This window comes from Lonchura striata, chromosome 16 (genome assembly GCF_046129695.1).
Source record: "Lonchura striata isolate bLonStr1 chromosome 16, bLonStr1.mat, whole genome shotgun sequence".
In the NCBI taxonomy this organism is placed as follows: domain Eukaryota; kingdom Metazoa; phylum Chordata; class Aves; order Passeriformes; family Estrildidae; genus Lonchura; species Lonchura striata.
In genome coordinates, this window is record NC_134618.1 from 1,832,485 (window position 1) to 1,845,060 (window position 12,576).

The window sequence follows — 12,576 nt, forward strand, 5'->3', positions numbered from 1 at the left end:
CTCAAGTACTTAGTGTTTTCCAATCTAGTGGAAGATGTCTCTGCTCATGGCAGGGGTTTGGAATAAGATGGTTTTTAATGTCTCTTCCTACCCAGACTATTCTGTGGTTCTGTGATTATCTATAATATAACATTATAGGATGCAATATTAATTTGTTATATATAATGTGTATATTACAGGGTCCAGTTCAACAAAGTGGGGCCCAAACTGAAGAGGTTTTTTTATCCTGATCAATGTTCATTTTCCAAATATATCCCATTAAATAGAGAGAGAAAAGGTTTTTCAGTGAAATGCTTCAGACATATAAATCTCCAGCACTTCTAAATAATGTTGCATTTTTTCTTTAAACTTTAGTGCTAAATAGGCAATGAAAAATATATGGGAACAGAAGGGTTTGTGAGGACTGTGGATGCTGTAAATACATCAGAAAAACAGATGTGAAAGGTCAGATACAAAGCAAGGAAACTTTAATAAAATATGTGGTAAGATTTGTGTCCACTCTTAAGAGGCAACAACATTTACTTCCCAAATCCCCGGCACTGTGGATGTGGCTGGAGCCTGGGAGCACAGGGAGCAGCAGGGTATCCCTGTGCCTCGTGGGGGGCTTGGGGCTCCCAGGCTGCTTGGGATGCCTTTCCATGGTTCTGCTCCCACTGCTGCTGTGCCTGGGCTTCATTAAGTTTCCAGCTTCGGCTGATGAAGTACAGATGCGAGCGGCTTTCCAGGGGGGATGAAAGGAAGATGAGGGGAAGAACAGGAAATTCTTGGAGTCACAGTTGGGGGCAGGGAAAAATATTACTTGGCATTTTTATATAGACAGCAGGGCCAGGCCTGGAAAGTAGAGTTGCTGCCTTTTAGGGATGCATGGAGAGATTCAGCTTTCTTACTACACTGGCAGCTGTTGGGAGATAAACTGTGGTTTTCCCTGGGATTTAAGTGAACCTGTCTGCACGTCCTGTTTTTTGTTCCTTCACCAGACCCACATCCATCTGCCCACATTTCTGAGGGGCAGCAAAACTTGCTTGGTGCTGGAGGTGTGTGCCTGCCAGGGCGGTTGTGCTGTCATGTCATGGCTGAGGTTGGTCTTCGTGAAACGCAGAGAGAAATGGAAGTGGATTATGGGTGCTGCCAGGATCCCCTTCCCTATCCTTTCCTCTCCATGTACCTTATCAGATCCTCTTGTGAAGGATGTGTCTACTGGAAAGAACCAGTGTCTGCTGCAGTCCCATGGGGACCATGGCTGTTGCTCTGCCCTTTACAGCTGCTAACCAAACTGAGTGGGGTATGGGAGCTGCTCTGGGCAGAGCAAGGGCTGGGTTCCTGAGGCAAAACATTCCTTCAGGTGTTTCTGCAGGGTGGAAGCAGGAGAAGGGATGGTTAGAGGGAGTCAGTGGTCTCACATGGCATGGGTTCTGGTGCTGGTAAGCTGCTCTTACCATGTCTCTCTGAATCTTAGAATCATGGAATGGTTTGGGTTGGAAAGGACCTAAAGGACCATCTAGCACCAACTCTCTGCCTTGAGCAGGGACACCTTTCTTTGCTATCCCTCTTATCTCTTGCTGTGGTCTCTGTGCTGGGTGAGTCCATGCAAGTTGTGCTGTGAACACTCCCAAATTCAGTGTCTTTGGTGCAGTTTGAGCCTGGTGTGCTCACCCCCTGCCCAGCCACAGTGGGAGAAGGCAGTGTTTGCCAGAATAAAACCAACTGCAGAGCATATCAGCTGCAGATGTTTCCCCTTCTGCATTTGTTGTTGCCTGCAGCATACCCATGGCTCAAGACTCTCAGGTTCATTTTGCAAATGGTTTGGAGTGTAGGACAAAGGGGTGGGATGGCAGAACTCCAGCTCCTCGGGGTAGAGGTTCCTGGGTGCCTGCGTGGCCCACAAGCAGGTGTGTGGGGACAGAGCTCCCAAAGAGGAGTCCTAGGGGCAGCAGCTCCTGCTGAATTTTGACATTGGCAGGAGTTATTGCCATCCAGGAAAGCATAAAACAGCTGAGAGATGATGAGCAAATCCTGCTATGACTCTCTGCATGCCGTTATCTTTTAACTTTGTACTTTAAAATACACTGTGTAGTCTGTTTCCTCTCAAAAATTTCCACTCCCTGTAGTCTAAATAAGAATCTCATCCGTTTCCCTGTTTGAGCCCATGAACTCTCATCTTCCTGCATGGAGGGAGTTGAGAGCTGTCAGAGCTCTGAAAAAGGAAGACTTTGATTTCCTTTCAGAAACTCACTGTTAGTGAGCTTGACAAAGCCCAGCACAGACGTGCGTTCCTTCACCCCAAGCCAACTGGTTGTTGGCAGCTTCTTCTGGCACACTGTTGAGCTTGGAAAATGTATTTCTCAAGTGCTGTGAAGCACAGCTGTGCCCAGGCACAGCCTTCAACAGCTCAAAACTCAGGACAGAACTCAACTGGCTGTGTTTGACAAAGCCAGGTGGACATAACTAACATCATGTTGATCATGTCAATGTTCTTTAAAGGTGTTTTCCCCACTTTTCCCAATTTCAGATACAGATAGTGTCTGGAATAAAAGAGAAAACTGTTCCAACTTTTGCTAAATTAGGAAGGTTACATCTGCTGACACAAGGCAGCATTTTTGTATTAAGTGGTGATGGTTTCTGTCAGGCCCTTCCAGGTCTGAAATTACCACACTTCAGTTCAATGTTCCTTTTGGCTACTCAGCTGGGGAGCTTGGACATGTGGGAGAAGAGCATAAGGAGGCTGTGTTTGAATACCACTCAGTTGTAAAAAAGGCAGCACTCAGATATGCATTTTTGCTTTTCTAAACCAGAAACACTTCTGATCTTTCTGAAATTTGTCCCTGATTTATCCCTTCTGTTCCTTTTTTTATTTTCTCTATACCATGTGTCTCAATGAAGTCTGTACTACTTATGTTGATTAATACCTGCAGCCTTTATATGAGTTGCACTGCAAGTAAAAGATACTCTAATTCTTAAGTAAATTATGAAAAGAATTTTTCCTGTGCCTTTTGTGTTGAAGAGTGTATGTGTTGAAGAGCACATTGTGGTTCACCTGTTCCGCTGCATCCCAGTTAGTCACCCTTGTGTGTGCAGGGCTTTCCCACAGCCACTGGAAACAGAAAAACATTTTAATCCTAGGAAAACTGGAATGGAATTTAGTGGCAGGTCATTCTATTCTATTATTTAATTCTTTTTTCCCTGCTTTTAAAATTTAGATCTTTACTTTGTGCTGTGTTGGTACCTGAGAACTACACAGACTGTACCTCTGCTGAGGGTGACATTGAAAAAAAATCTTATTTTGAATGCTCATGGTTTTTATTGGTCAAACATACTGCATGAAATTTTGAAGAGTCTCACATGTGAATAAAATCTCTGAAAATAATTGCTTGTCCCACTCTGTGATGGTCAGTTCTGTTGTGCTCCTTCTGCTGAGCAGTTCCGCCAGCCATTCCAGCCGGGAGCATGGTCCTCAGCCCATCCTGCTTTGCCTGGTCAGGGGACTTTGCAGTGTTAACTCCAAGCTCATAGCCCTGAGTTCTTGTTCTGAGCATCACAAAGCTTTTTCTTTTTGCCCATTTTATGCAAGTTTTAAATTAGAATGTCGTTGTTTGGTAATTTTTCTACACATCATTCCCTATTACTGAGTACAATAATTGTGCTCCCAGTAGTTGTTTATATTTAAACTACTTCAGACTGCAACAGGATATTTCCAGTGTGAGGTTAAGACTTTTTTTTTATAATTTTAATTGTGATTTCTGAACATCATTGTGGGAGTTGTGACTGTCTATGGGTTGCAGCTACAGCAGATGGGCACATGATACATGTTTATATACATGCAAACATAGAATCATAGACTGGTTTGGAAGGGACCTTAAAGACCATCTAGTTCTACCACCCCTACTTTGGGCAGGGATGCCCACTATTCCCAGGTTGCTACAAGTCCCGTCCAACCTGGCCTTGAACACTTCCAGGGATGGGGCCACAGTTGCTGTGGGCAACCTGTGGCAGGGCCTCATCAACCTCACAGGGAAGAATTTCTTCCAATCTGCATCTCCCCTTTTATAATTTAAAGCCATTCCCCCTTGTCCTGTCCCTCTAGGCCCTCATCCTAACTCCCTCTCCACCTCTCCTGGAGCTCCTTTAGGCACTGGAAGGTGCTCTTAAGAACCTTCTTTTCTCCAGGGTGAACATTCCCAGCTCTCTCAGCCTGTCTCCAGAGTAGAGGTGTAACTGTTGTTGTTTAGACATTGTTGTAAATCAAAGTCCACAATATTTCCTTAAGGTTAGGGTAATTTAGCTCAAGAACTGACCTTTGTGTGAGCCTGCTTCTGTTCCTCTTCAATCTTCACAGAGCTGCTGGAGTCTGTTACAGTCACCCCTTTCCCAACATACTGATGGTTTCCCCTTTCACACTCTCCCTCCTCACACCTCACTTGCCTTCCAGGTGACACAGTAACAGCTCTCCTTTTCTTTCCTGTTTCCTGCAGTGAGGCTGTCTGGGAGAACATGGCTCGCATGTGTGTGAAGACTCAGAGGCTCGATGTTGCCAAAATTTGCCTGGGGCACATGGGTCATGCAAGAGGAGCCAAGGCACTGCGGGAGGCTGAGCAAGAGCCAGAGCAGAACGCCAGGGTGGCTGTGCTGGCCATCCAGCTGGGCATGCTGGTAAATCCCACAGCCAGGTTGTGAAGCATTTATATCAGGCTCTGAAAAATTACTCAGTGAAAGAAACTGCTGACTAAAGGAAACATCTTTGAAAGATGTTTTATGTGTGAAACATTTAACAAAAATCTGCTTTCTTGGGGCATAAGCCTCATCCAAGTTGAATCATTCTAGGTTTCACTGGATTTAAAAAACGCTGTATTTTATTACAGTTAAAATGTTTCAACAAACATGTTTTAAGCTCTGATATGGAGCTTTAATATTTAAGTTCTGATATGGAACACAAATTCCATTTTGAAATTATTTGTTTCTAGAGTGAAAGGCTAGAGCTGTGTGCTGTAACAGAGTGAGGGCTGACCTGTAGTTGTGGAAGGAGACTTTTCCTGTGGGGCTGGAGAGCTCTGTTCAGTCACATTCATTGCCTGTGCTGTCCCAGGGATGCCTAGTCACCCAGATTTCTATCCTGATTTCTCCCACTGTGTGAGCAGGAACTTGGCTGGGTCCAGCTCAGCCAGAGGACAAGATCTGGCTGTTCCCTCATCTGGAGCCCAACCTGGCAGCAACTACACCCCAAAGTGGACCTTGTGTCTCATGTCTGTCTTCATTCCCCTTGATAGCCAATAGAAGTGAGATCTAAGCTGGATTTGAGACCAGCATTGTCACATGGATTGAAAATTGACTGGTGCTAATTAGAGGGGAATTTGTATTCCACTTATTTTATACCTTCAGCAATGATCCAGAAAGCCAGAAATTTTTAGTTTGGGAACTGTAAGAGATCCAGGCATACAATCCGTCAGAGGGAAAAACTGGAAAAGAATTTATGAAATAACCCAGTCTACAGGAAATACTGAATTAGATAAAAAATAACAAGGTGCTATGACAGCAAAAATTAGTTTGGGGCCATGTTTGAGGAGATGCCAAATCCTGGGGCCTGGATTTGGTAACTCGTGTGTGTGTATTTAGGGCAGCTACAACTGGAATAATGACCTCCAGCCTTTAAGTATCTCATTACAGAAAAAAAATGTTGATGAACTGGAAAAGATTTAGAAAAAAATCAATGCAAATTGCCCAGCTCTTGGGAAGATTTCACAGAAAAAGAAATCTGTGAAAATGGCCAAATAATTAGAGTTTGGCTTGAAAAGGTATTTAGTAATCTATAGTTAACTTGATGACTATGAGAGAGAAAAAGAGACAGAGAGTGACTATTCTGAGTTAAAGGTAAGGAAAAAAGGAAAATTCCAACTAAATGTTTGTAAAGGCTTCCTGGCAGAGAAAACTGTGAGGCTGAAAAGTGTCAGTGCTTCTTCTCTTGGATATTTATATCTGTTTAGAGAGGTGGAAGGGAACTACAGCAAAACAAATGAGTTCTACTGCTTTTTTCCATCTTGTACAGAATCTTAGGGCAGGCATCTTCCTTTTCCACTTTCTGTAATAAGAGACAGAAAGCATTTTTCTGTCTTGAACAGATAATCTCAATTTACTAAATATAGTGTTCAGCTGGACAGCAGTTGGGTGGAGCAGGAAAATGCTCCTTCCACAGGAGTTAGAACTTCTCAGTGAATAAAAATAATAGTTCCAAATTTGCTCACCCTTGCGTCAGCACTGGCAAAACCCTCCTGTTCTAATTCTGCAATAAATTACTAACATTTATTCCCAGGGATGGACCTCAGTTGTCCACAAACAGCATTGCTACCTTTGAGATCTACTGGGAGGCCACAGGGGTTCCCTGGCTTGTAACACCTTAATTCTCAAAGCCAGAGTGCCAGGATCTTCTCTTAAGCCTCACCCCTGGGTGGGCAGCATGATTGGTAGCTGTACCCTCACCTAAGCATGTCTCCATTTTTGGTGATTCACACTCCTAATGACAGCATTTGATCATTGATGACTTGCTTGTGTCATTCCCCTCCCTCCCAGGCAATCCTGTACAATAAATGTCAGGATCTGAGTGCTTTCCTTATTTTTACATAACCATCCTGTTTCCCAATAACATGCTATCCCAGACCACATATATTTAGTTGGTTAAAACTTCTGACTGAATGATTGTTGCTTTAATTGCATTGCAATGCCCTGCACTAATAAACTGTTCCAAGGAGTGCCTGGTGTTACTGACACGCAGCATGGTTGGGGCTGATGGGGATTTTGGGTGTTCCTCTCCCAGGAGGACGCAGAGCAGCTGTACAAGGATTGCAAACGGTATGACCTCTTGAACAAGTTCTACCAGGCCTCCAACCAGTGGCAGAAAGCCATCGAAACGGCCGAGGCTCATGACCGGGTCCACCTGCGCACCACCCACTACAACTACGCGAAGCACCTGGAGGCAACCGGGCAGCAGAGCCTGGCGCTCACCCAGTAAGCACCAGCTGGGTGTAGCTGGGGGACTGCGAGCCTCTTTCTCCTGTGAAGATAGGTGAAGGAGTATGTTTGATGATGACCAGTAAAAATTAATTAAACTCTTTTCCTTGCCTTCTATCTCACAGAGTGAAAGCATTCCCAATGAAACCTCCCAGCAACCATGCTGTGCAAATAATGTGCAGTGTCTTAAAAAGTCAAGAGTCTGTCTGAGCCAGTAGTTAAAACCCACTCATATGCAGTCCTGTGTTTGTCTCTGGAAGACCGTTGCTATATTTTCCTTCCTTTTCCATGAAAAAAACAATTATTTGCTTTTCCCAAGAGTCCCAGACACAACTGGTGGAACAGACTTTAGTTTGATTGGTTGCTTCTGGTGGCTGATCCTCTCCTGTGATTGTCAAGTCCCATAAGAAGTTAGGGGAGGGTATTTTTGACGTCTTTTATTTCTTGTTTGAGATCTTGTTTTTATATGAGTTTTCCAATATGAAAGTTCCCGTTATGATGATGATGATCATCATCACCATCCAATAAGGTCAATTCTGTTCAGAATCAAAGCAGAACTCTGCTGTGCTCAGGCAGACCCACTGATGACCATGTGGGCAGTTGGGCTTAGGAGACATGGGTGCTGAAGGGCAGTGACCTCTCAGCAGTGGCAGAGGCTGATGTTGGAGTGGGTGGTACAGTGTGGAGCCTGGGCCATTTGTGACCTGCCCAGACAGGTGTGCTTGATGCTTGGGGAACTTTCTGGAATACTTCTTTGGGCCATCAGTGGCACTTTTAAAGTATTTTGTGTGCTATGAAATCACACCTCCCTCATTCCAAGTACCTGGCAGTACCATTAAACTTTTAATTTTTGACAATGCTGATGGACTGCAACTGGTCTTACAGTGAACTTACACAGCTGAAGCAGTTGTTGCCAGTGTTTTCTGCTGATGGCTGGCAAACAAGATTAAATAGATGTTTTACACATAGAGACCTAATAAGGAGGCTGTCATTTCACATCTAACATGTTCTTCTCTACAGCTATGAAAAATCAGACACACACAGGTTCGAGGTACCTCGAATGCTCTCTGAAGACTTACAAGCTCTGGAGAACTACATCAACAAGAGGAAAGACAAGTCAGTATTATGCTTGTTCCTTCTACACGGGGCTATCAGGTCTGACATACAATTTGTGACAAATGCGAGGACGACAGAGTGTGAATCTTCTCAGTCTCACTCAACCCCTGCCTTATCCACTATGACCCTCCAACAGCTTTTCCGGTTTATGCCGGACTTGCATAAGAGCTGCCACATTGGTTATCCAGGCTGACTTCCTGTATAGTGCAGATCTTGGGAGTGTCACACTTAGGTGGGGTAAACCATGGACACACTAAGAAGTGTGTTCAGTCTTTAGTTCAAGCTCTCTAGGAGTGAAAACTAGCATATGTCAGTTCTCATTGCTGCAGTTAATATCGTTGCTTTTCCAGGAGCCTGTGGAAGTGGTGGGCACAGTACTTGGAGAGCCAGTCAGACATGGAGTCTGCATTAAAATACTATGCACTGGCTCAGGATTATTTTTCCCTAGTCCGTGTTCACTGCTTTCAAGGCAACATTGAAAAGGTAAGGCAGCCTGCTTCCATCTGCTTCCAGAGTTCTCATTCCTGGGAAGAGCATGGACATGAAGTAAAGCTGTACAATTCCCTCTGCAGGCTGCTGAAATAGCAAATGAAACGAGGAATGGGGCAGCCTCCTATCACCTGGCACGCCAGTATGAGAGTCAGGAGGACATCAAGCAGGCCGTGCACTTCTACAGCCGGGCCCAGGCATTCAACAATGCCATCCGCTTGTGCAAGGTACGTGGAGAGGCACAGTGTGCCCACACCAGCACAGGGTTCTGCCCTTTGGTCGTATAAGGTGTTTGTGCCTGTTCTGTCCCTTAAGACACTGCCTGCTCTTGAACAGTCCATGATGAAGCTGCTCCTGGTTTCTGCTGACCTCTTCTACCAAAGGTGGATCAATAAAGCCTTGGTGGTTTGGAAATGTATTTTCTTAAACAACTCATCAGAAACTCCCTGAAATAAACAATCATAATCGAAGCTGAAACAACTTGGGTTGTAGAGGTTTTACACAGAAGGGGGTCAGACTTTAATACTGTGGGACAGCATAAAGACACAGGCCTGTCAGAAATTGGAATTATGAAATTTTTGTGTGCACACTCAGAGCCAAACCTTTTACTTTTGAACAGGCAAATAATTTAAATGATCAGCTGATGAACCTGGCTCTCCTGAGCTCACCAGAAGACATGATAGAGGCAGCCTGCTATTATGAGGAAAAGGGGGATCAAATGGCCAGAGCTGTTATGTTATACCACAAGGTAAATGTTTTTTAGTAAAAACTCCCAAATTTTACACTGAAGCAGTTCCTACAGCAGAGGAATGTTAAATCAGCTGTGGTGCTTACTATGTCCTGCTTATTAGTAATTTTTTCATGGTGAGTAATGCTTTATTAAGCCAAGGTGTCCTGTGAACTGGCTCTGTAGTGCTCATTCTAGTCTTTGAAGCCTCATTCCTAATTTTGCAGGCAGGACACTTCTCCAAAGCCCTGGAGCTGGCCTTCGCCACGCAGCAGTTTGGGGCCCTACAGCTCATTGCTGAGGACCTGGATGAGAAATCTGACCCAGCCCTGCTTGCCCACTGCTCTGGGTTCTTCATTGAACATGCTCAGTATGAGAAGGCAGTGGAGCTGCTGCTCACAGCCAAAAAGGTGAGCTGAGCCCTCTGGTGCCCTCTGCACAGGTAGAGGAGCACAACAGGTGTGTATCTGCACACAGCCATTCATCTGTGCTGATAAACAGATACAAGAGACACGTGTACATTTTCAAGATTCCTCCTAAGCTAGTGATTCAGAGGCACTGGCAGCTCAGCTTTGCCAAAATCCTGGGTACCAGACCAGTCTGTGCTCACTCCTCTTGAACAAGCTCCTGTGGGCTGGCTTTCTTCTACACTTTGCAAGGGTACCATAGCCCTTTTCTGGACTGCAAACTTTTGTATAGCCTACTCAGAATTTGTTCCTGTATGGGAAGTACCAAAATATTTAACAAAATCTTTCAATTTATTTGTATTTGCTGAAAATGCTACTATTGATCATGCCTAACAAACCTGACTTGTATGTCTCTGAAAATCTCATGTTCAGAGTCAAAATGGCTGAATCTTTAGTGGCACACTTGTGTGAGAGCAATGTTGTCATGCATACATGTTCTTCTTAGCAAACAAATGGGACAGTGTGTGCCTGAATAGGGGCTGATGTTGAGACAAGTAACTGCAGCCCAGTGTTCCAGACAGAGCATCCCCAGCTACCTGTGTTTCTAGCTGTCACAAGCAAACATGAGGCATCACGGTAGTGCTTGCAATGAGATGCTCTCTTGCTCCCATCAGTACCACGAAGCTCTGCAGCTCTGCCTGGAACAGAACCTGACCATCACCGAGGAGCTGGCTGAGAAGATGACAATCTCCAGGGAGTCCCAGGATCTCTCTGAGGAGTCCCGGAGGGAGCTGCTGGAGCAAATTGCCGACTGCTGCATGAGACAAGGCAACTACCACATTGCCACCAAGAAATACACACAAGCAGGAAACAAGTTAAAGGTCAGTCTGGATAGCCTCAAAATTAGGGTGTTTTGAAAAATAAACCTTGAAGCAGACTTCTTACAGTAGGTACCCAGATGAAACTTCTGAGCCATCTTGATTGTGTTTTTGCATTCACAGTCTTTTCCCTCTCTCCCTCTGTGCCACTCTTTCCCTTGCCAGGCTATGAGGGCATTGCTGAAATCTGGAGATACTGAGAAAATTATCTTCTTTGCGGGAGTTTCCAGACAGAGAGAAATTTATATCATGGCAGCCAACTACCTGCAGTCACTCGACTGGCGTAAGGACGCAAAAATTATTGCAAATATCATCAGCTTCTACACCAAAGGAGGGGCCCTTGACCTCCTGGCAGGTTTCTATGATGCATGTGCTCAGGTACTGCCCTTTCTGTGACTGCTGAAGGTGTTTGGTTTATTGGCTCTGGAGCAAGACCATCCCCTTTCTCCTCTTGCAGGTAGAAATCGATGAGTATCAGAACTATGAAAAAGCCCACAGAGCACTGACAGAAGCATATAAGTGCCTTTCCAAAGCAAAAGCCAGAAGCCCTGTGGAACAGGAGAGCAAACTTGGTCACCTGCAGAACAGGATTAGTCTGATGAAACGGTTCATCCATGCTCAGAGGTGAGCTGCAGCATGGGTAGCACAGAAACTAAGTGACAGAAATATCATACCAGAATAGAAGTCATAACAGAACCTAAAGTTTAATAAATAATTTGCAGCTTGCTGAAAAAAAAAAAAAACAACAAACTGCTGATACATTTTTCTACCAGGGAAACCATAATGTAATTTTTAAAAGTGCATTTAAAAAGCTGCATTAAAGATGGAAAGGCAACCTGAAAGAGAAGGATATGGACCAAGGGAGGTGTAGCTAGAAAGGTGATTATCATAAAATCACAGAATCACTGAGTGATTTGGATGGGAAGGGACTTCAAAGACCATCTTGTTCCAAAAGCAGGGACACCTTCCACTACCCCATGTTCTTCTAAGCCACCTCCAGCCTGGCCTTGAACACTTCAGGGATGGGGCAGCCACAGCTTCTCTGGGCAACCTGTGCCAGCACCTCCCCACCCTCCCAGGGAACAATTCCTTCCCAATATTCCATCTAACCCTGCTCTCTGGCAGTGGGAAGCCATTCCCCCTTTTCCTGTCCCTCAGGGCCCTTGTCCCCAGTCCCTCTCCAGCTCTCCTGGAGCCCCTTTAGGTCCTAGAGGAGGTAAGGTCTCTGTGGAGCCTTCTCTCCAGATGAACACCCCCAGCTCTCCCAGCCTCGGTCCAGAGGGGCTCCAGACCTTGGAACACCTTCATGGCCTCCTCTGGACTTGCTCCAGCATCTCCATATCCTGCCTGTGCTGGGACCCCAGGGCTGGAGGGAACTCTGCAGGTGGGGGTCTTGTCTGAGCAGGACAGGGCAGAATCTCCACCTCCCTTGCTGCCCACACTGGCCAATCAGCCCCAGGACAAGGGGGTTTCTGGGTTTTGTCTGGGCTTCTGTCATGAAATTTAATGCAGTAAAAACTCTTCCCTGTCTTTGGCTGGATAAGGCTCTCTCCCTGGGCTGTGACACTTTCCTTTTCCCCTTTCCTAGAGTTTACCCTGAAGATACTGAAGAAGCAGTCAGGCAGTGTGAACTTCTCCTGGCTGAACAGGACTTTGATGATGCCATCCGGCATGGCGATGTCCTGGGATTTTTGGTTCAGCATTATGCACAAGTGAAGGAATTCCATACAGTAAGTGAAGTCTAAATTCTTCTAACCTACAGAAGCCATATTGTCCACCTGTGCAGCTTGGTGGAGTGTGGTTCTCACACAGGAAGATATTCCATGGTAGGAGCCTACATGCACAGCAGGGTGAGGCACAGCTTAGGAACTTTACCTCTATTTTTCATTCTATGGGAGAAGATAAGAGGAAAGCTCACAGGACACAGAGTGTAAATGGTGGTAGATTTTTAACCATTCCCAGT

General features: G+C 45.2%; 1 protein-coding gene across 3 annotated transcripts in view; it reads left to right on the forward strand.

Moving 5' to 3' along the window:
• IFT140 (intraflagellar transport 140) overlaps positions 1-12,576 on the forward strand; it is an 84,022-nt gene that overhangs the window by 70,694 nt on the left and 752 nt on the right. For all 3 annotated transcript variants that reach the window (XM_021529630.3, XM_021529629.3, XM_021529628.3), the window contains exons 19-29: positions 4,470-4,647; positions 6,803-6,993; positions 8,017-8,112; positions 8,463-8,595; positions 8,685-8,828; positions 9,221-9,349; positions 9,556-9,738; positions 10,410-10,616; positions 10,779-10,991; positions 11,071-11,237; positions 12,202-12,343. In XM_021529630.3, the coding sequence (XP_021385305.1) occupies positions 4,470-4,647; positions 6,803-6,993; positions 8,017-8,112; positions 8,463-8,595; positions 8,685-8,828; positions 9,221-9,349; positions 9,556-9,738; positions 10,410-10,616; positions 10,779-10,991; positions 11,071-11,237; positions 12,202-12,343 (1,783 nt within the window). The remainder of the gene's footprint in view (positions 1-4,469; positions 4,648-6,802; positions 6,994-8,016; positions 8,113-8,462; positions 8,596-8,684; positions 8,829-9,220; positions 9,350-9,555; positions 9,739-10,409; positions 10,617-10,778; positions 10,992-11,070; positions 11,238-12,201; positions 12,344-12,576) is intronic.